Genomic DNA, 21,172 nt, shown 5'->3' with positions numbered 1-21,172 from the left:
AAAAGTGGTGACAGATTCCTATTAACGGGGTAAGTGAACCCAACTGGGAAGAGCGTGTCAACAACCTGGTTTATGGTTTCCAATATCATTATAGGCAGAAACTCAGGGTGAGTGCATTACAGGTTAAATACAGTTATAAAGTAGTGCTCACAGATAAATGCTTTATTTTATATTACAAGCCACTTAAAAGGGGTTGCCCAGGTTTTCATGAAAGTCAGACTTGCGAGAATTCCCTGGTGAGGGAAGAGAGAATGGGGCGCCTTGCTGCAATTTGTGGTCACATGACCTAGGAATCAAAGCTGACTTGTGAAAAAACCTGGATAACCCCATTAGCACATTAGAAGGGCTACAAAAATCACCTAAAAAGGGACTACAATGTGGAATGTAAAAAAAGGTCAGTTTTATTTATAAAATAAAAAAATAATAATTACCATCATAATAAAATTTCACATTTTCTGGGAGAGGCTCATAGGGCGGTGCAAATACAGGGCCTTTGTGTTCCAGGAATTTCCACTTGACACCATCAGCATGACGCTCTTCTTCCCACCTGAGAGCAAAAAGAAAAACAAACACACACAATGATCAAATTGAATAACACACCCGCAAAGAACACAAAACCCAGCCAGATGTATGTAGAAAATGCAGAGGCAGGTCCCATCATTACCATTTCCATTTTTCCTCTTCCTCCTTCTTCACCTTTTTCTTTTTGCCATCTCCCTCATGGCTTTTGTCCTTTGCTTTCTTAGGTTTAACATCCTAGAAGCAAGTAATGAACATAACTAACTCATACCAAAACCCTTAAGAAGACCGCCAATTTAAAGTATTAATTTTTTGCTCTCCTCCTTCAAAGAGCAGCAACTTTTATTTTTCCACAGACATAACTGCACAAGGTCTTGTTTTTTTGAGGGATAAGTTGTAGTTTTGAAATATCAGATTACCAGGGTATTTCAGTTTCTGCATTTTCGTTTTTTGCTCCCCAGAGCCATAACTTTTTTATTTTTCAGGCAATATGGCCATGGGAGGGCTTGGTTTTTTGCAGGACAAGTTGTACTTTTGGAAGACACCATTGGTTTATCATATTGTGTACCGGTAAAAGTCAGGAAAAAAAATTCCAAGTGCACTGATATGGCAAAAAAGAGCAGATCCACAGTTTTTTTTTTATTTTACTATATTCACTTAATGCTAAAATTGATCTGCCATTATGATTCTCCAGGTCTTTACAAGTTAATAGACACCAAACATGGCGATTCTGAACGTGGCGATACCAAACGTGTATATTTGATTTTTTGTTTTATTTTGAAGGGGGGCGGGGGAGAAAGGAGTGATTTGAATATTTTTTTAAAGGGAACCCGTCACCCCTTTTTTTCGATTTGAGATAAAAATATGGTTCAATTGTGCATGAGCTCTGCATTACAGCAGTACCTTTCATATCCCCCGATTTCCAACCTTTGCTTATAAAATACCTTTGGAATCTCTTCGGTTTCGGTCCGATGGGCGGGGCCTATTCGCAGTTTCTCCCCACTATTGTGCATTTCTCCCCATTACATTACGTTCTGTGTCCTGGAAGTCTTGTCATGCAAGGGGGCATAGAACGTAAAGAAAAATGTGGGCGCATGCGCAATAGTGATTTTATGCTTTGCCCACAGTTGGGCAAAGCATACTGCGCAGGCGCCAGAGGCCAATTCAATGCTCACGCGCAGAAACTGTAGGGATCTCTGCTATTCACATATCTCGTTACGTCGAGAAAACAGAGGAGCGGGGGAAGAGAAGAATAGGCCCCGCCCATCAGACTGGGGTAATTTACATAGGAAAAGATTACAAAGGTATTTTCTCAGCAAAGGTGGGGAATCGGGGGATATGAAAGGTACTGCTGTAAAGCAGAGCTCAGGCACAATTGAACCATATTTTTATCTCAAATAAAAAAAAGGGGTGACAGGTTCACTTTAAAACTTATTTTTTAAAATGTACATGTTTCAATAGCCTCCATGGGAAACTAGAAGCTGCAATACTTTGATCGCTTCTGCTACACACAGGAGATGATCAGATCACCTGTGTGTAGCTGAAAATGCTCTTGCTAGGAGCACGGACCACATGTTGGAGCTCATAATCTGGCAATGACTACCATAGAGGTCTGCTGCAGACCTGTGGTGGTCATACCACCCGCGATCATGTGATGGGGTCACTGATGGGTGGGATTCTTGCTAGTGCAAGTTAAATGCCGCTGTCAGATATTGACAGCAGTGTATAACATCTGCGGTGGATCGCAATTCCACACGCGGCTGTTGCAGGCACATGTCAGCTGTATAGAGCAGCTGTTATGTGCCCAGAACGGTGTGGGCGCAGCGCCGAAGTACACACCAAACAGGGGAGAGTCAGATATGGGAGTAAAGGAAAAAAGTCAGATATGGGTTGATGCTTAAATTAGTTTTTAACGGTGTCATTCTGGGGTACAGACATCATTTTCATCACACTGACATTTTTGTGTCAGGTTCAGAAACCAAAGCTAAAAAAAAAAAAAGAAAAAAAAAAAAAAAGCAATTTTGGAGGTTATCTCCCCTTTATAAAGTTTGGATTAACCCTTTTCTATCAGAGTCCATTTTCACCTTTCTGCCATGCCATGTAAATTCTGACAGGTGTCACTTTAAGGGGTAATAACTCTGGAACAGTTCAACGGATCCCACTGATTCGGAAATTGTTTTTTTTTTTTTTTTGTGTGACACATTGTGCTTTCATATATTGGTACATTTACCGTATATACTCGAGTATAAGCTGACCCACGTATAAGCCAACCCCCCTAATTTTGCCACAAAAAAAACTTAATGACTCGAGTATAAGCCTAGGGTGGGAAGTGCAGCAGCTACCGGTAAATTTCAAAAATAAAAATAGATACCAATAAAAGTAAAATTAATTGAGACATCAGTTGGTTAAATGTTTTTGAATATGCATATTGAATCAGGAGCCCCTTATAATGCTCCATATAGTTCATTATGTACCCCATAAGATGCTCCATATTAAAATACGCCCCATATAATTCTTCATATACAAATGTGCCACATATAATGCTCCATGCAGTTCATTATGGCCCCATACGATGCTCCATATACAAATATGCCCCATATAATGCTCCATACAGTTCTTTATGGCACCATAGATGCTCCATATAACAATGTATAACAATGTGCCACATATAATACTGCTGCTGCAATAAAATTAAAAAAAAAAAAAAAAAAAAAGACATACTCCCCTCTCGTCGCTGCCCGCTGCTCCTCAGCGTCCTGTCTCTCCACACTGACTGTTCAGGCAGAGAGCGGCACGCACACTAATACGTCATCGCGCCCTCTGACCTGAACAGTCACTGCAGAGGACGCGGAAGACGGAGCAGTGCCGACGCTGGAACGAGAGACAGGTGAATATGAAATACTCACCTGCTCCCGATGCGGTCCCTGGCAGCTTCCCCAGGACAGATGGTCTCTGGGCGCGGCAGCTTCTTCCTTTGTTCAGCGGTCACTGGTAGCGCTCATTACAGGAATGAATATGTGGCTCCACCCCTATGGGAGTGAAGTCCATATTCATTACTTTAATGAGCAGTACCACGCGACCGCTGAACAGAGGTAGAAGGTGCCGGCGCCGGAGACCATGGGACACGCAGGGACCGCGCCAGGAGCAGGTGAGTATGTGACAGTCGTCACTCTCCCTCACCCGCCTTCCATGACTTGAGTATAAGCCGAGAGGGGCACTTTCAGCCCATTTTTTGGGGCTGAAAATCTCAGCTTATACTCAAGTATATACGGTAGGTTGATTTTTTTCATTTATTTTTGGAAATATCAGAATTTCAGCAAAAATTTGGCAACTTTCAGACTCTTGTATTTCTAAAAGTTATAGCTTTAGTTTTCACAAGGGTAACACAGGAGAAATTGTACCATACAATCTGTTGTGCAATTTCTCCTGAGTATGCTGATACCCTATACCCCATGAAGAAAAACTTCTGTTTGGGAACAAGAATTTTCTATACACATCTTCAAAAAACCAATATCGTCTTGATAAATAACAAATATAAAAGGTTAAATAGAAGTCTTTATTACATTTTAAAAAATAAAATGAAATGTGTGAGCCAAGCAATAGGAATTGAAAGAGGATGAAGTCATGGAACCTCCAAAATGTAAAGCATGCTTTGCTTTGGGAACAAGGCATGGCTCAGAAGGGAAGGAGCACCCCATTTTGAAAACTACACACTTCTTGAGTAATTCATCTAGGGGTGTTCTGTGCATTTTTAGTCCTCAGACGACTCACAAAATTGTATACAGTTGAGCATAGTAAATGTAATACTACAATTTTATTTTTCACTAAAATGCTGCTTTGGCCCCAAGTTTGTAATTTTAACCCCTTCCCGACCTTTGACGCCACGTAGGCGTCATGAAAGTCGGTGCCAATCCGACCCATGACGCCTATGTGGCGTCATGGAAAGATTGCGTCCCTGCAGATCGGGTGAAAGGGTTAACTCCCATTTCACCCGATCTGCAGGGACAGGGGGAGTGGTAGTTTAGCCCTGGGGGGGTGGGGGGGGGGGGTGGCTTCACCCCCCCGTGGCTACGATCGCTCTGATTGGCAGTTTCACTTTCAACAGCCAATCAGAGCGATTTGTAATATTTCACCTATTATAACTGGTGAAATATTACAATCCAGCCATGGCCGATGCTGCAATATCATCGGCCATGGCTGGAAACACTAATGTGCCCCCACCCCACCGATCGCCCCCCCAGCCCTCCGATCTGTCTGGTACACTGCTCCGGCTCCCCTCCGTCCTGTGCTCCGCTCCCCCCGTGCTCTTGTCCGCTCCCCCCGTGCTCCAATCACCCCCCTCCGTGCTCCGTTACACCCCCCGTGCTCCGTGCCACCCCCCCGTGCTCCGTTCCACCCCTCCCGCGCTCCGATTCACCCCCCATGCTCCGATTCCCCCCCCCCCCCCGTGCTCCCCCCCCACCCCATCATACTTACCGATCCTGCCGGGGTCCGTCCGTCTTCTCCCCAGGCGCCGCCATCTTCCAAAATGGCGGGCGCATGCGCAGTGCGCCCGCCGAATCTGCCGGCCGGCAGATTCGTTCCAAAGTGCATTTTGATCACTGAGATAGATTATATCTCAGTGATCAAAATAAAAAAAAATAATAAATGACGACCCCCCCCCCCCCCCTTGTCACCCCCATAGGTAGGGACAATAAAAAAAATAAAGAAATTTTTTTTTTCCACTAATGGTAGAATAGGGTTAGGGTTTGGGTTAGGGGTAGGGCTAGGGGTAGGGTTAGGGCATGTGCACACGTATTCTGGTCCTCTGCGGATTTTTCCGCTGCGGATTTGATAAATCCGCGGTGCTAAACCGCTGCAGATTTATGGCAGATTTACCGCGTTTTTTCTGCGCATTTCACTGCGGTTTTACAACTGCGATTTTCTATTTGAGCAGTTGTAAAACCGCTGCGGAATCCGCACAAAGAAGTGACATGCTGCGGAATGTAAACCGCTGCGTTTCCGTGCAGTTTTTCTGCAGCATGTGTACAGCGATTTTTGTTTCCCATATGTTTACATTGAACTGTAAACTCATGGGAAACTGCTGCGGATCCGCAGCGTGTGCACATACCTTTAGAATTAGGCTATGTGCACACGGTGCGGATTTGGCTGCGGATCCGCAGCAGTGTTCCATCAGGTTTACAGTACCATGTAAACATACGGAAACCAAATCCGCTGTGCCCATGGTGCGGAAAATACCGCGCGGAAACGCTGCGTTGTATTTTCCGCAGCATGTCAATTCTTTGTGCGGATTCCGCAGCGTTTTTTACACCTGTTCCTCAATAGGAATCCGCAGGTGAAATCCGCACAAAAAACACTGGAAATCCGCGGAAAATCCGCAGGTAAAACGCAGTGCCTTTTACCCGCGGATTTTTCAAAAATGATGCTGAAAAATCTCACACGAATCCGCAACGTGGGCACATAGCCTTAGGGTTAGGGTTGGAATTAGGGTTGTGGTTAGGGTTAGGGGTGTGTTGGGGTTAGTGTTGGAGGTAGAATTGAGGGGTTACCACTGTTTAGGCACATCAGGGGTCTCCAAACGCAACATGGCGCCACCATTGATTCCAGCCAATCTTGTATTCAAAAAGTCAAATGGTGCTCCCTCACTTCCGAGCCCCGACGTGTGCCCAAACAGTGGTTTACCCCCACATATTGGGTACCCGCATACTCAGGACAAACTGCGCAACAATTAGTGGGGTCCAATTTCTCCTGTTACCCTTGTGAAAATAAAAAAATGCTTGCTAAAACATCATTTTTGAGGAAAGAAAAATGATTTTTTATTTTCACGGCTCTGCGTTGTAAACGTCTCTGAAGCACTTGGGGGTTCAAAGTGCTCACCACATATCTAGATAAGTTCCTTGGGGGGGTCTAGTTTCTAAAATGGGGTCACTTGTGGGGGGTTTCTACTGTTTAGGCACACCAGGGGCTCTGCAAACGCAACGTGATGCCCGCAGACCATTCCATCAAAGTCTGCATTTCAAAAGTCACTACTTCCCTTCTGAGCCCCGACGTGTGCCCAAACAGTGGTTTACCCCCACACATGGGGTATCAGCGTACTCAGGACAAACTGGACAACAACTTTTGGTGTCCAATTTCTCCTGTAACCCTTGGGAAAATAAAAAATTCTGGGCTAAATCATTATTTTTGAGGAAAGAAAACGTATTTATTATTTTCACGGCTCTGCATTATAAACTTCTATGAAGCACTTGGGGGTTCAAAGTGCTCACCACACATCTAGATAAGTTCCTTTCGGGGTCTAGTTTCCAAAATGGGGTCACTTGTGGGGGGTTTCTACTGTTTAGCCACATCAGGGGCTCTGCAAACGCAAAGTCTGCATTTCAAAACGTCACTACTTCAATTCCGAGCCCCGGCATGTGCCCAAACAGTAGTTTACCCCCACATATGGGGTATCAGCGTACTCAGGACAAACTGGACAACAACTTTTGGGGTCAAATTTCTCCTGTTACCCTTGGGAAAATAAAAAATTTCAGGCTAAAAGATCATTTTTGAGAAAATAATTTTTTTTTTAAATTTTCATGGCTCTGCGTTATAAACTTCTGTGAAGCACTTGGGGGTTCAAAGTCCTCACCACACATCTAGATTAGTTCCTTTGGTGGACTAGTTTCCAAAATGGGGTCATTTCTGGGGGATCTCCAATGTTTAGGCACACAGGGGCTCTCCAAACGTGACATGGTGTCCGCTAATGATTGGAGCTAATTTTCCATTTAAAAAGCCAAATGGCGTGCCTTCCCTTCCGAGCCCTGTCGTGCGCCCAAACAGTGGTTTACCCCCACATATGGGGTATCAGCGTACTCAGGACAAACTGGACAACAACATTTGGGGTCCAATTTCTCCTATTACCCTTGGCAAAATAGGAAATTCCAGGCTAAAAAAATCATTTTTGAGGAAAGAAAAATTATTTTTTATTTTCATGGCTCTAAGTTATAAACTTCTGTGAAGCACCTGGGGGTTTAAAGTGCTCAATATGCATCTAGATAAGTTCCTTGGGGGGTCTAGTTTCCAAAATGGGGTCACTTGTGGGGGAGCTCCAATGTTTAGGCACACAGGGGCTCTCCAAACGCGACATGGTGTCCGCTAACAATTGGAGCTAATTTTCCATTCAAAAAGTCAAATGGCGCTCCTTCCCTTCCGAGCCTTACCATGTGCCCAAACAGTGGTTTACCCCCACATATGAGGTATCAGTGTACTCAGGAGAAATTGCCCAACAAATTTTAGGATCCATTTTATCCTGTTGCCCATGTGAAAATGAAAAAATTGAGGCTAAAAGAATTTTTTTGTGAAAAAAAAGTACTTTTTCATTTTTACGGATCAATTTGTGAAGCACCTGGGGGTTCAAAGTGCTCACTATGCATCTAGATTAGTTCCTTGGGGCGTCTAGTTTCCAAAATGGGGTCACTTGTGGGGGAGCTCCAATTTTTAGGCACACGGGGGCTCTCCAAACGTGACATGGTGTCAGCTAAAGAGTGGAGCCAATTTTTGATTCAAAAAGTCAAATGGCGCTCCTTCCCTTCCAAGCCCTGCCGTGCGCCCAAACAGTGGTTTACCCCCACATATGAGGTATCAGCGTACTCAGGACAAATTGGTCAACAACTTTCATGGTTCAGTTTCTCCTTTTACCATTGGGAAAATATAAAAATTGTTGCCAAAACATAATTTTTGTGACTAAAAAGTTAAATGTTCATTTTTTCCTTCCATGTTGCTTCTGCTGCTGTGAAGCACCTGAAGGGTTAATAAACTTCTTGAATGTGGTTTTGAGTACCTTGAGGGGTGCAGTTTTTAGAATGGTGTCACTTTTGGGTATTTTCAGCCATATAGACCCCTCAAACTGACTTCAAATGTGAGGTGGTCCCTAAAAAAAATGGTTTTGTAAATTTCGTTGTAAAAATGAGAAATCGCTGGTCAAATTTTAACCCTTATAACTTCCTAGCAAAAAAAAAAAAAATTGTTTCCAAAATTGTGCTGATGTAAAGTAAACATGTGGGAAATGTTATTTATTAACTATTTTGTGTCACATAACTCTCTGGTTTAACAGAATAAAAATTCAAAATGTGAAAATTGCGAAATTTTCAAAATTTTCGCCAAATTTCCATTTTTATCACAAATAAACGCAGAATTTATTGACCTAAATTTACCACTAACATGAAGCCCAATATGTCACGAAAAAACAATCTCAGAACCGCTAGGATCCGTTGAAGCGTTCCTGAGTTATTACCTCATAAAGGGACACTGGTCAGACTTGCAAAAAACGGCAAGGTCTTTAATGTCAAAATAGGCTGGGTCATGAAGGGGTTAAATGAACAAACACCAGCAATTCAGGAATTGTTTTTTATGCTGGTTACTGTGTGGTTAAAGTGATAAACCGCTTTATTCTTTGGATCATACGATTACAGAGACATGATGCCATTTTTTTTTTTATATATATTTTGCCTCTTACACAAACAATTTCATAGAAAAACAAATTTTTCATTGCTGTATTCTGAGAGCAACAGCTTTTTTTATTTTTCCACTGACTGAGCTGTATGGCGGCTTGTTTTTTTGCTGGACAAGATGAAAATTTCAGCGATACCAGTTATATTAACATTTATCTTTTTGATTGCGTTTTATTCCACGTTTTGTTCGTCGGTATCATGAAAAAACATAGTTTGCCATATTTTTACACTTTTCACTTAAGGGGTTAAATAGTGAGTTTTATAAATGAGTCCTTCTAAACGAGGCTACCATATGTGGCGATAGTAAATTTATGTAAAAACAAAAGTAATTTATTGGTTTAATATTTAGGTGATTTATTTTATTTATTTATTTAATAGTTTAACCCCTTCACTCGAGGGTGATTTGCATGTTAATGACCGGGCCAATTTTTACAATTCTCACTGTCACTTTATGAGGCAATAACTCGAACGCTTCAAGGGATCCCGGTAATTCTGAGATCGCTTTTTTGTGACATATTGTACTTTACGATAGTAGTAAAGTGTCATCGCTATGACTTGCGTTTATTTGTGGAAAAAAAAAAGAAATTTAGCGAAAATTCTGCAGTATAGATTGTGGCATCTAGAAGATAACCAGGGTTAACATCATTGCAAACTAAGCCAATGAAGTCCTGATGATGTTGCCACTTAGAGACATCGCTCTGCACCGGAATCCCGGTGCTTACAGGAATCTGGGGCCCAGAGATCAACCATAGAGAAGTGTTGGTGATGCACAAAGCTCCGACGTTTATTTACTGTCAGCGGCCGTGAAGGGGTTAAGCAATTTTAGATTTTGACAAATAGGACTTGGCAATGCAGAATAGCACTTTTTTTGTACGGACTTGAACCGGCAATGGTTTGATCGCTTGTTTTATGTATTGGCAGTAGTAACGTAAACATAGTACTAATGACCATTTCTGATGAAGCCCAGCTTAGAGTGCCAACGTGGCAGCTGCCATGCCCACCCATTGGTACCTTCTGTTTGTATTCATGCTGTGGGTGGGAGATGCAGAAGGGTGTCTGGTTTGCATGAATGAAATGTTGCTGTCAGCAAAATTTAAGGGGCCTGAACAAGGATACAAGCTAGCTCCAATGACTGCTATTAGAGTGAAATGCCGGTTGTGTTAGTCAGCCAGTACCTGCCCTACTTGGCGAGGGCTCAGCTTGTGAATACACTTTGGTATGGTGCATTAAGGGATAATTTAGCATGTTACAAAACTAGGCCAAAAGTATTAAAATTTTTTTAAAAAAACCATAACATTTATGACACATGTTGAATCCAGTCAGTCCTGTACGGATTAGGCTACTTTCACACATCAGGTTTTCAGTGTCAGGCTAAATCCGGTGAATGTTGGAAAAACTGGATCCGGCGCAGATGTGAAAAACTGATGCAACAGATCCGTTTTTTTTTTACGGATCCGGGTAGCATATCTAGATTATTGGATAAAAAAAAAAAAAAAAAAAAAAATATTGGAGCATGCTCAGTTTAACCCCTTTACCCCCAAAGGTGGTTTGCACATTATGGACCGGGCCAATTTTTACAATTCTGACCACTGTCCCTTTATGAAGTTATAACTCTGGAACGCTTCAACGGATCCCGGTGATTCTGACATTGTTTTCTCGTGACATATTGTACTTCATGATAGTGGTAAAATTTATTTGATATTACCTGCGTTTATTTGTGAAAAAACGGAAGTTTGGCTAAAATTTTGAAAATTTCGCAATTTTCATACTTTGAATTTTTATACAATTAAATCACAGAGATATGTCACACAAAATACTTAATAAGTAACATTTCCCACATGTCTACTTTACATCAGCACAATTTTGGAACCAAAATTGTTTTCTGTTAGGGAGTTATAAGGGTTAAAAGTTGACCAGCAATTTCTCATTTTTACAACACCATTTTTTTTTTTTTTTTTAGGGACCACATCTCATTTGAAGTCATTTTGAGGGGTCTATATGATAGAAAATACCCAAGTGTGACACCATTCTAAAAACTGCACCCCTCAAGGTGCTCAAAACCTCATTCAAGAAGTTTATTAACCCTTCAGGTGTTTCACAGGAATTTTTGGAATGTTTAAATAAAAATGAACATTTAACTTTTTTTCACAAAAAAAAGGGTAACCGGAGAAAATGGACCCCAAACATTGTTGTACAATTTGTCTTGAGTACACCGATACCCCACATGTGGGGGTAAACCACTGTTAGGGCGCATGAGAGCTCGGAAGCGAAGGAGCACCATTTGACTTTTCAATGCAAAATTGACTGGAATTGAGATGGGACGCCATGTTGCGTTTGGAGAGCCCCTGATGTGCCTAAACATTGATACGCCCCACAAGTGACACCATTTTGGAAAGTAGACCCCCTAAGGAACTTATCTAGATGTGTGGTGAGCACTTTAACTCACCAAGGGCTTCACAGAAGTTTATAATGCAGAGCCATAAAAATAAAAACATTTTTTACCACAAAAATTATTTTTTAGCCCCCAGTTTTGTATTTTCCCGAGGGTAACAGGAGAAATTTGACCCCAAAAGTTGTTGTCCAAAGTGCGCTGATACCCCATATGTGGGGGGGAACCACCGTTTGGGCGCATGGCAGAGCTCGGAAGGGAAGTAGCACCATTTGGAATGCAGACTTAGATGGAATGGTCTGCAGGCGTCGCATTGCGTTTGCAGAGCCCCTAATGTACCTAAACAGTAGAAACCCCCCACAAGTGACCCCATATTGGAAACTAGACCCCCCAAGGAACTTATCTAGATGTGTTGTGAGAACTTTGAACCCCCAAGTGTTTCACTACAGTTTATAACGCAGAGCCGTGGAAATAAAAAATCCTTTTTTTTCCCCCCACAAAAATTATTTTTTAGCCCTCAGTTTTGTATTTTCCCAAGGGTAACAGGAGAAATTGGACCCCAAAAGTTGTTGTCCAATTTGTCTTGAGTACGCTGATACCCCATATGTTGGGGTAAACCCCTGTTTGGGCGCACAGGAGAGCTCGGAAGGGAAGGAGCACTGTTTTACTTTTTCAACGCAGAATTGGCTGGAATTGAGATCAGACGCCATGTCGTGTTTGGAGAGCCCCTGATGTGCCTAAACAGTGGAAACCCCCCCCCCCAATAACTGAAACCCTAATCCAAACACATCCCTAACCCTAATCCCAACGGTAACCCTAACCACACCTCTAACCCAGACACACCCCCAACCCTAAATGTAATCCAAACCCTAACTTTAGCCCCAACCCTAACTGTAGCCCTAACCCTAGCCCTAACCCTAGCCCCAACCCCCGCCCCAACCCTAATGGGAAAATGGAAATAAATACATTTTTTAAAATTTTTCCCTAACTAAGGGGGTGATTAAGGGGGGTTTGATTTACTTTTATAGCGAGTTTTGTAGCGGATTTTTATGATTGGTAGCCGTCACACACTAAAAGACGCTTTTTATTGCAAAAAATATTTGTGTTACCACATTTTGAGAGCTATAATTTTTCCATATTTTGGTCCAGAGTCATGTGAGGTCTTGTTTTTTGCGGGACGAGTTGACGTTTTTATTGGTAACATTTTCGGGCACTTGACATTTTTTGATCGCTTTTTATTCTGATTTTTGTGAGGCAGAATGACCAAAAACCAGCTATTCATGAATTTCTTTTGGGGGAGGCGTTTATACCGTTCCGCATTTGGTAAAATTGATAAAGCAGTTTTATTCTTCGGGTCAGTACGATTACAGCGATACCTCATTTCTATCATTTTTTTATGTTTTGGCGCTTTTATACGATAAAAATTATTTTATAGAAAAAATAATTATTTTTGCATCACTTTATTCTGAGGACTATAACTTTTATTTTTTCGCTGATTATGCTGTATGGCGGCTCGTTTTTTGCGGCACAAGATGACGCTTTCAGCGGTACCATGGTTATTTATATCTGTCTTTTTTATCGTGTGTTATTCCACTTTTTGTTCGGCGGTATGATAATAAAGCGTTGTTTTTTGCCTTTTTTTGTTTTCTTACGGTGTTTACTGAAGGGGTTAACTAGTGGGACAGTTTTATAGGTTAGGTCGTTACGGACGCGGCGATACTAAATATGTGTACTTTTATTGTTTTTTTTTTTTATTTAGATAAAGAAATGTATTTATAGGAATATTTTTTTTTCTTTTCATTATTTAGGAAATTTTTTTTTTTTTTACACACACTTGTAATTTTTTTTTAAAAACTTTTTTACTTTGTCCCGGGGGGGGGGGGGGGGGGGGGGGACATCACAGATCGGTGATCTGACAGTTTGCACAGCACTCTGTCAGATCTCAGATCTGACTTACAGTGCTGCAGGCTCACCAAGCACCTGCTCTGAGGAGGCACTTGGTAAGCCACCTCCCTCCCTGCAGGACCCGGATGCCGCGTCCATCTTGGATCCGGGCCTGGAGCAGGGAGGGAGGTAGGGAGACCCTCGCAGCAACGCGATCACATCACGTTGCTGCGGGGGGCTCAGGGAAACCCGCAGGGAGCCCCCTCCCTGCGCGATGCTTCCCTGTACCGCCGGCACACCGCGATCATGTTTGATCGCGGTGTGCCGGGGGTTAATGTGCCGGGGACGGTCCGTGACCGCTCCTGGCACATAGCGCTGGACGTACTATTCCGTCCTTGGGAAGTAGGGCCCACCCCACATGGACGGAATAGTACGTCCAGTGGCAGAAAGGGGTTAAAAAACCGGATCAGGTCTCCGGATCCATCTTTTTCCGGATCTGGCACCTTCCGGCTCCCATTCTAGCAAACAGTCGGAAGCACCGTATCCGGCGCTTCAGGCTTTTTCGCCGGAGACAAAAAACGTTGCTATGGACGTTTTTTCAAGAAACTGGAAGCGGCAGATTTGCAGGATCCGGCGAAAATCGGATGAAACGCAATGTCATCCGATGCAATCCGGCACTAATACAAGTCTATGGGGGAAAAAACCTGATCCGGCGGCAACATTCGCCTGATCTGGTTTTTTGAAAATTAGCCGGATTTAGCCTGACACTGAAAACCTGATGTGTGAAAGTAGCCTTACGCCTAGTGTATTATTCACATGACTCTTGTAGCCAATTACTGGACCTGGCTGACTTGTCATATATGCAAATGTCAACACTGAGGACTTATTGACTGCAGCGATCATTTAATCAGTCTTCAAGTACTTCCAAGAGAGACGGGTGGAGCAGTGATCCTCCTGGGGTTGTTAAAACCCGCTGTAAATCACTGCCAGCGGGATTTAACATGCACCGGCTGGAAGAGCGTCGCTATTCCTGTCCATCGGCGTCCCTGTGATTGTGGAGTATTGTCATGACCGCAGGGGGTCTGCAGAGAACTCCCGTGCCGGTCATTGTGAATATCCTGTGAATGCTGGCTTGTTGCGGGCGTTCATAGGAGATCATGAGTTTTGCTACGCACAGCAGTGCTGAAAATAATAGCAGCTCATGGAAAAACACGGCATAATTACAGAGTATATACAAAAATGCACAAAGTCGTATCTGCCACTGCCACTGTGGTAAAGGACAAATAAGGACAGATCATCAAAGAACATGATGATCATACAGTCCCATGTAATAGCCAAAATATAACATCTCTATTGAATATTAATAAAAACAGGCAAGAATTAAATTTTTTGGCAGCTGCAACATTGCAGTAAAATCCAATAACAGGTGATCAAAACGTCATATCTGCTTCAAAATGGTATGAGTAAAACCATCAACTCGGGGCGCAAAAAATAAGCCCTGATATAGCTTGAGGTCACCTAAAATGAAAACGTTACGGTCTTGGAAAATAGAGACGCAAGCCAAAAAAACAAAACAAAACAAATCTTACAAATTTGACATTTTTTTTGACCACAAAAAAAAAACAAAAAAACAAAAAAAACACTTACACGTCTTGTATTTGCGTACTCATACTGACCTGGGAAATCGTATTGCCAGGTCAGTTATACTATACAGTGAACATGGTAAATAAAAAAAAATTGTGGAATTCCACTTTTTTTTCTCATTTCATTGCACTTTTCCCACAAAAAACAAGCTCTAATACAACTATTCACAGGGAGCAGGGTGTCGCGTTATGCCTGGTGGAAAAAAGGAAATTGCAACCCTACCAAATAAAAAAAAAAAGACTATTAGATTAGTCATATTTGTTCTACATTTGGGGGTCTGCATGTTTTCTTTGTGGATTTAGGTCTTGCTTAGATTACTTTTCTATCTCTCAGCAACCCACTTTTGTTGGCAATTTCCCTTCATAAATGGCACATGATCACTGCAGAACTAGTAGGGACCACAGGAGATGAGGACTATTGGCCATTTCTTTATATAATAAAACCCAATCATTTAAGTTCAAGGGATGTTGTCAGAGGACGGTCAGGCATAATATCCTGAACAACCATATTGTGGCCAGCAGCCATCTTGGCCAATCAACTAACTTTGCTAGAAGAGCTGATGCCCTCACCAGAATGGAGGTATAAAATGACCTCAGTGCCATTAGTAAGTATGGATGCAGTCCAGGGGACCTGACTGTCAATAAATGATTATATGGCAATGAGTAGTAAATATGCTGAATTGGTATAGAAACCAGAACCATAGAACTCTCAGTGTTTAAAGAATTATGCGAGCAATGACATTAGCTAAAAGGAACACGGAGCACGGAGGTCTGTAGGATTATAAGGCGGTTAGTCGCAATACCCATAAATGTTGTGTCATTGCATGCTTTGTTCTAAAATGTATACACCTTTTGCAGCAGTAGATGGTTTCCTTTGTCTATCTATTAAACGCCCCTACCCTAATCTGGAGACAGACCACACACTGCCCACCTGCACGTCTGCGTGCTTCAACTAACCCGTCTTCTATATCTGCTCTGTTGCGCTTCTATAATAAAACTTAGTTCCTGCTTCTAAGGCCGGTGCCCCATTCGCAACTGCAATACGAGAAACTGGCGCGAGTCTCTCGCCTCAATACCCGGCACTGCCGCCAGCACTCTGGACTGGAGCATTCAGCTGCATAGAAATACATGCAGTCACACGCTCCGGTCCCCAGTGCCGGGTATTGAGGTGAGAGACTCGTGCCAGTTTCTCGCATTGCAGTTGCAAGTGTGACCCCGGCCTAAGAGGAATTGTCTACAGTGTCTTCCCGGAATTTTGTAAAGCCTGCAGGCCTTTCCAAACAGATGATTGAGAAGAAACTCTATTTATACACACATTTCTTACCTGCACTTCCTCTGGTTTTCGTTTTTTGGCTTTAACATCTTCTGTTTTTATTTTTTTGGGCTTGTAGTCAGAGCTGCAAAGGGAGATTAGTGGTTACGGAATGGCGTTTTGTTAACAATGTGTACACCTACACTACAGAAAAGTTATGCGCACGCTCCCTTCTCCCCACATACTCTTCGTCATCCCTGGATCGCTTCAGTGCCTTATTCTCTTTCTTAGGAGACAAAGTGTAGCCATCATCGTCTGGCTCATTCTTTATATGGAGAGGACTGGTGTTGAAGAGAAAACAAAAAAGAAGAAGCAAGTTATATGAAGACAAAATGGCTTTAAAGTAAGAAACACAGCCAGAAAGACATTAGTAACTCAAATCTGAAGACAATTTCCAGCTTTAGGCCAACGTTCAGTCACTGTATAAAGAAGCAGTAAACTTTCTAATGGACTTCGTGTGTACAGAGATAACATTTGCCCCAAGGATCTGGGTCCTTATGGGGTCCAGTGAGCCATCCATCTCACAGGATGACACCAGTTCATAAACTGGGACACAGTACATGGGTTGGGGAGGAAACTGGGAGAAGAGGCACCTCAAATTACTCTTCAGATGATAGAAATGCTGTTATCTCCTATGTTTTAAAAGGATTGTGAAAAAGATAGTAAAACATGGATTTCTAAAACAGCTCCCCACAAATTAACTGGCTGTATCTGGTATTATAGCAAAGCGCCATTGAGGTGAAAAGATATGCTATTCTACATACAACCTGCGCACAGGCGTTCGCGTAATTATTCGGAGGAATCAAACCCTTTAAATATTTGTAACTACAAAAAACACATCATGGAGCCAAGCTACGTTCTCAACATCAGGCATGTAGGTCACCTTACCTGGAGAAGCCATTTTCTTTTTTTATTTTGACACCATCACTGGAAGTTCTTAGCTGCAAGAGAAGACACGTTACAGTTATAGCCAAAGTAAAAGCAGTGAATTTCTTAGCAGCAATCACCCAGTTTGGAAACTCTCCTGAATCGGGTGGTCCACAATAGCAGCTCCGAGTCCCTTCTAGGGTTATCAGCATTCACTTACCTTTTCCCCCTTTCTCTTCTCTTTATCCTTCTCCCGATGTTTCTCTTTATGTTTTTCTCCATCTTTACGCCTCTCTCCTTCTTTGTCTCTATGCTTTTCACCATCTTTGGGCTTCTCAACCTCCTTTTCCCGATGCTTTTCCCCTTCTTTATCCTTATGCTTCTCACCATCCCTCTCCTTAGGCTTCTCGCAATCCTTCTCTCTGTGTTTTTCACCATCCTTCTCTCTGTGTTTTTCACCATCCTTCTCTCTGTGTTTGTCACCATCTTTGTGTTTGTCACCATCTTTGTGTTTGTCTTTGTGTTTCCTTTCAGAAGGATCTTTGTGTTCACTGAAAGCAAAAGGACACCAATAAAGATCTGCATACTGCAGATTTTAATGTACAAGCATGGAGTAATCACACGGCAGAAGCTTACATTACTATTCTGCTTCATTTCTTTGCCTTTCTTTTAATTAGATTATAAAGGCTGTCCACTACTAGACAAACCATGCTTAACACCTTCATGACCTTGGGATTTTCCGTGTTCGTTTTTCGCTCCCCTCCTTCCCAGAGCCATAACTTTTTTATTTTTCCATCAATATGGCCATGTCAGGGCTTATTTTTTTGTGGGACGAGTTGTACTTTTGAACGACATCATTGGTTTTACCATGACGTGTACCAGAAAATGGGAAAAAAAATTTCCAAGTGCGGTGAAATTGCAAAAAAAAGTGCAATCCAACACTTGTTTTTTGTTCGGCTTTTTTGCTAGGTTCATTAAATGCTAAAACTGACCTACCATTATGATTCTCTAGGTCATTACGTGTTCATAGACACCAAACATGCCTAGGTTATTTTTTATCTAAGTGGTGAAAAAAAAATTCCAACCTTTGCTAAATAAAAAAAAAAAAAAAAATTGCGCCAATTTCCGATACCCGTAGCGTCTCCATTTTTCGTGATCTGGGGGTCGGGTGAGGGCTTATTCTTTGCGTACTGAGCTGACATTTTTTTTAATTATACCATTTTGGTGCAGATACGTTCTTTTGATCGCCCGTTATTGCATTTTAATGCAATGTTGCAGCAACAACAACAAAAAAAAAAAAGAAGTAATTTTGGCGTTTCTAATTTTTTTCTCGCTACACCGTTTAGCGATCAGGTTAATCCTTTTTTTTTCTTGATAGATCGGGCGATTCTGAATGCGGCGATACCAAATATGTGTAGGTTTGATTTTATTTCTATTGTTTTATTTTGGATGGGACGAAATTTCAACTTTTATACTTTTTTTTTTTTCATTTTTTTTTTTTTTTTTACTTTTGCCATGCTTCAATAGACTCCATGGGAGGCTAGAAGCTGGCATAGCCTGATCGGCTCTGCTACACAGGAGCGATGCCCAGATCGCTCCTATGTAGCTTAATTACAGGCTTGCTATGAGCGCCGACCACAGGATTGCGCTCACTGCAAACAGGCATCAGTAACTCTATGGTTACTATCCTGACGCATCGCTGACCCCAGATTATGTGACGGGGGTCAGCGGTGCGCGCATTTCTGGCCGCGCAGCAGTAAGCGGTAGTTAAATGCCACTGTCAGCGTTTGACAGCGGCATTTAACTAGTTAATAGCAGAAGGTGGATCACGATTCCACTCGCCGCTATTGCACGCACATGTCAGCTGTACAAGACAGCTGACATGTCGTGGCTTTGATGCGGGCTCACCGCCGAAGCCCACATCAAAGCAGGGGATCTGACCTCGGACATACTATCCCGTCCGAGGTCAGAAAGGGGTTAATCATCTCCATGCCCTACAGAAAATAAAAATGCATGCACCCCTCCTGCAGCTGCGCTGCTCCAGTGATGTTCTCAGTAAATCATGTGACATTATTGTGTTATGTGACCAAAGCCAATTTAAAAATGACCCCCCCCCCCCAAAAAAAAAAAAAACCCTCTAAAGTTCATGTCACCCCTCTTTTGCCCCATTGACAATAAATAAAATATACGTATAGTATTGCTGTGTTTGTAGAGGTCTGATCTATCAAAATATAAAAGTAATCTGATAGGTAAGACAGTGCAAAGAAAAAAAAAAACCAAACAAACAAACCATAATTAAAGTTTTTTTTTGTTGTGGCAACAATGCAATAAAAGGCGATCAATACATCAAATCTGCCCCAAAGTAAAATCATTAAAAATGTCAGGTCAAGGTGCAAAATATAAGCCATTACACAACACTATCACAAAAAATGAAAGACTTGTAGGTCTCGGAAAATGTCAACAGAAGTTTGTTTGTTTGTTTTTTTGTAAAAAAAATATAAACACAAAAAAACAAAACAATAAATGGTACACATTTGGTATCTGTGTAATTGTACTGACCTAGAGAATCATATCGCAAAGTCGGTTTCAATGTATAAAGAACATGGTAAATTAAAAAAGTTATGAAATTGCACTTTTTTTGCGCAATTTCAATGCATTTGGAATATTTTCCCCTTGCTTTCCAGTGCATCACATGATAAAATGAATGAATGTCATTCAAAACTACAACTCATACCGCAAAAAAACAAGACAATTTACGGCTATGTGGACAGAAAAATAAAAGTTACGGATCTGGGAAGGAAAAAACAAAACAAAAATGAGTAATCACCCAGTGGTTGAAAGGGTTATCTAATATATAATTGCCTAGAATACTACTTCCTGCAATTTGTGCCAACTTCCGTGGCTTTGTCCGGAGCTAATGTCCGGAGATTAATTGCCTAGAATACTACTTCCTGCAATTTGTGCCAACTTCCGTGGCTTTGTCCGGAGCTAATGTGCGGAGCTAATGTGCGGAGCTAATGTGCGGAGCTAATGTGCGGAGCTAATGTGCGGAGCTAATGTCCGGAGCTAATGTCCGGAGCTAATGTCCGGAGCTAATGTCCGGAGATAAGTGACGTCAACAGTGTCCAGTGTCTGATTGGTTGCCGTCTGCTGCGAGCGACCAAACAGAAACGTGCCGTACTGTGACACAATCCGCCCGCCATTTTGGTGTGATTTTTGAATTTTTACCTCACAGCAAGTTTCTACTGCGTGGAGGCGGGCCCAGTGACGTTGCTCTTCAAGCTCCTGCCGAATTTCGTCAAAAAAATGATAATACCATTTACCAAAACTATATATATTTAGTTGTGAAGTGGTTCAGTGACATTTTCACACCAATTTTGAACTTTTGTCAAGAGCTGGTGAGTGCAGCCATTTTTTGTTCTTTCTTACTATTATTTATTAATTGTATTATTCTTACATTTGAATAAATAAAGTATATATGGATTCTAGACTCCCGATTCTTTAGAATCGGGCTGCCATCTAGTGTACTATAATTTTATAAAATAAAACTTACGGCGACTTGCTAATCAAGTGTATTAGACAAGAATAAAACATGAAAAACTTTGATATGGAAACAATTTTACTGGTAATCAAAATAAAAAAGCATGTTAATTAAGTATACCACAAAGTAAAAAAAACAAAACAAAAAAACACATTCTTTGTCCAAGCCCTCCTTCCCACTCCAGAGAGTTCACAAGAGTAAAGGTACCGTCACACTCAGCAACTTTCCAACGATCACGACCAGCGATACAACCTGGCCGTGATCGTTGGAAAGTCCTTGTGTGGTCGCTGGAGAGCTGTCACACAGACAGCTCTCCAGCGACCAACGATGCCGAAGTCCCCGGGTAACCAGGGTAAACATCGGGTTACTAAGCGCAGGGCCGCGCTTAGTAACCCGATGTTTACCCTGGTTACCGTTGTAAATGTAAAAAAACAAACACTACATACTTACATTCCGGTGTCTGTCAGGTCCCTCGCCGTCAGCTTCCCTGCACTGACTGAGCGCCGGCCGGCCGTAAAGCAGAGCACA

General features: G+C 42.1%; 1 protein-coding gene across 1 annotated transcript in view; it reads right to left on the bottom strand.

Moving 5' to 3' along the window:
• Positions 1-21,172, bottom strand: part of TOP1 (DNA topoisomerase I) — a 66,717-nt gene that overhangs the window by 14,983 nt on the left and 30,562 nt on the right. Inside the window, exons 4-9 of the mRNA XM_069752343.1 lie at positions 17,324-17,654; positions 17,125-17,177; positions 16,422-16,517; positions 16,249-16,321; positions 665-756; positions 432-547 (exon numbers count right to left, since the gene is read on the bottom strand). Coding sequence (XP_069608444.1) covers positions 432-547; positions 665-756; positions 16,249-16,321; positions 16,422-16,517; positions 17,125-17,177; positions 17,324-17,654 — 761 coding nt within the window. The remainder of the gene's footprint in view (positions 1-431; positions 548-664; positions 757-16,248; positions 16,322-16,421; positions 16,518-17,124; positions 17,178-17,323; positions 17,655-21,172) is intronic.

This window comes from Ranitomeya imitator, chromosome 2 (assembly GCF_032444005.1).
Source record: "Ranitomeya imitator isolate aRanImi1 chromosome 2, aRanImi1.pri, whole genome shotgun sequence".
NCBI lineage: Eukaryota > Metazoa > Chordata > Amphibia > Anura > Dendrobatidae > Ranitomeya > Ranitomeya imitator.
The sequence above is the reverse complement of the archived record's forward strand: the minus strand, read 5'-3'. Positions and strand labels throughout refer to the sequence as shown.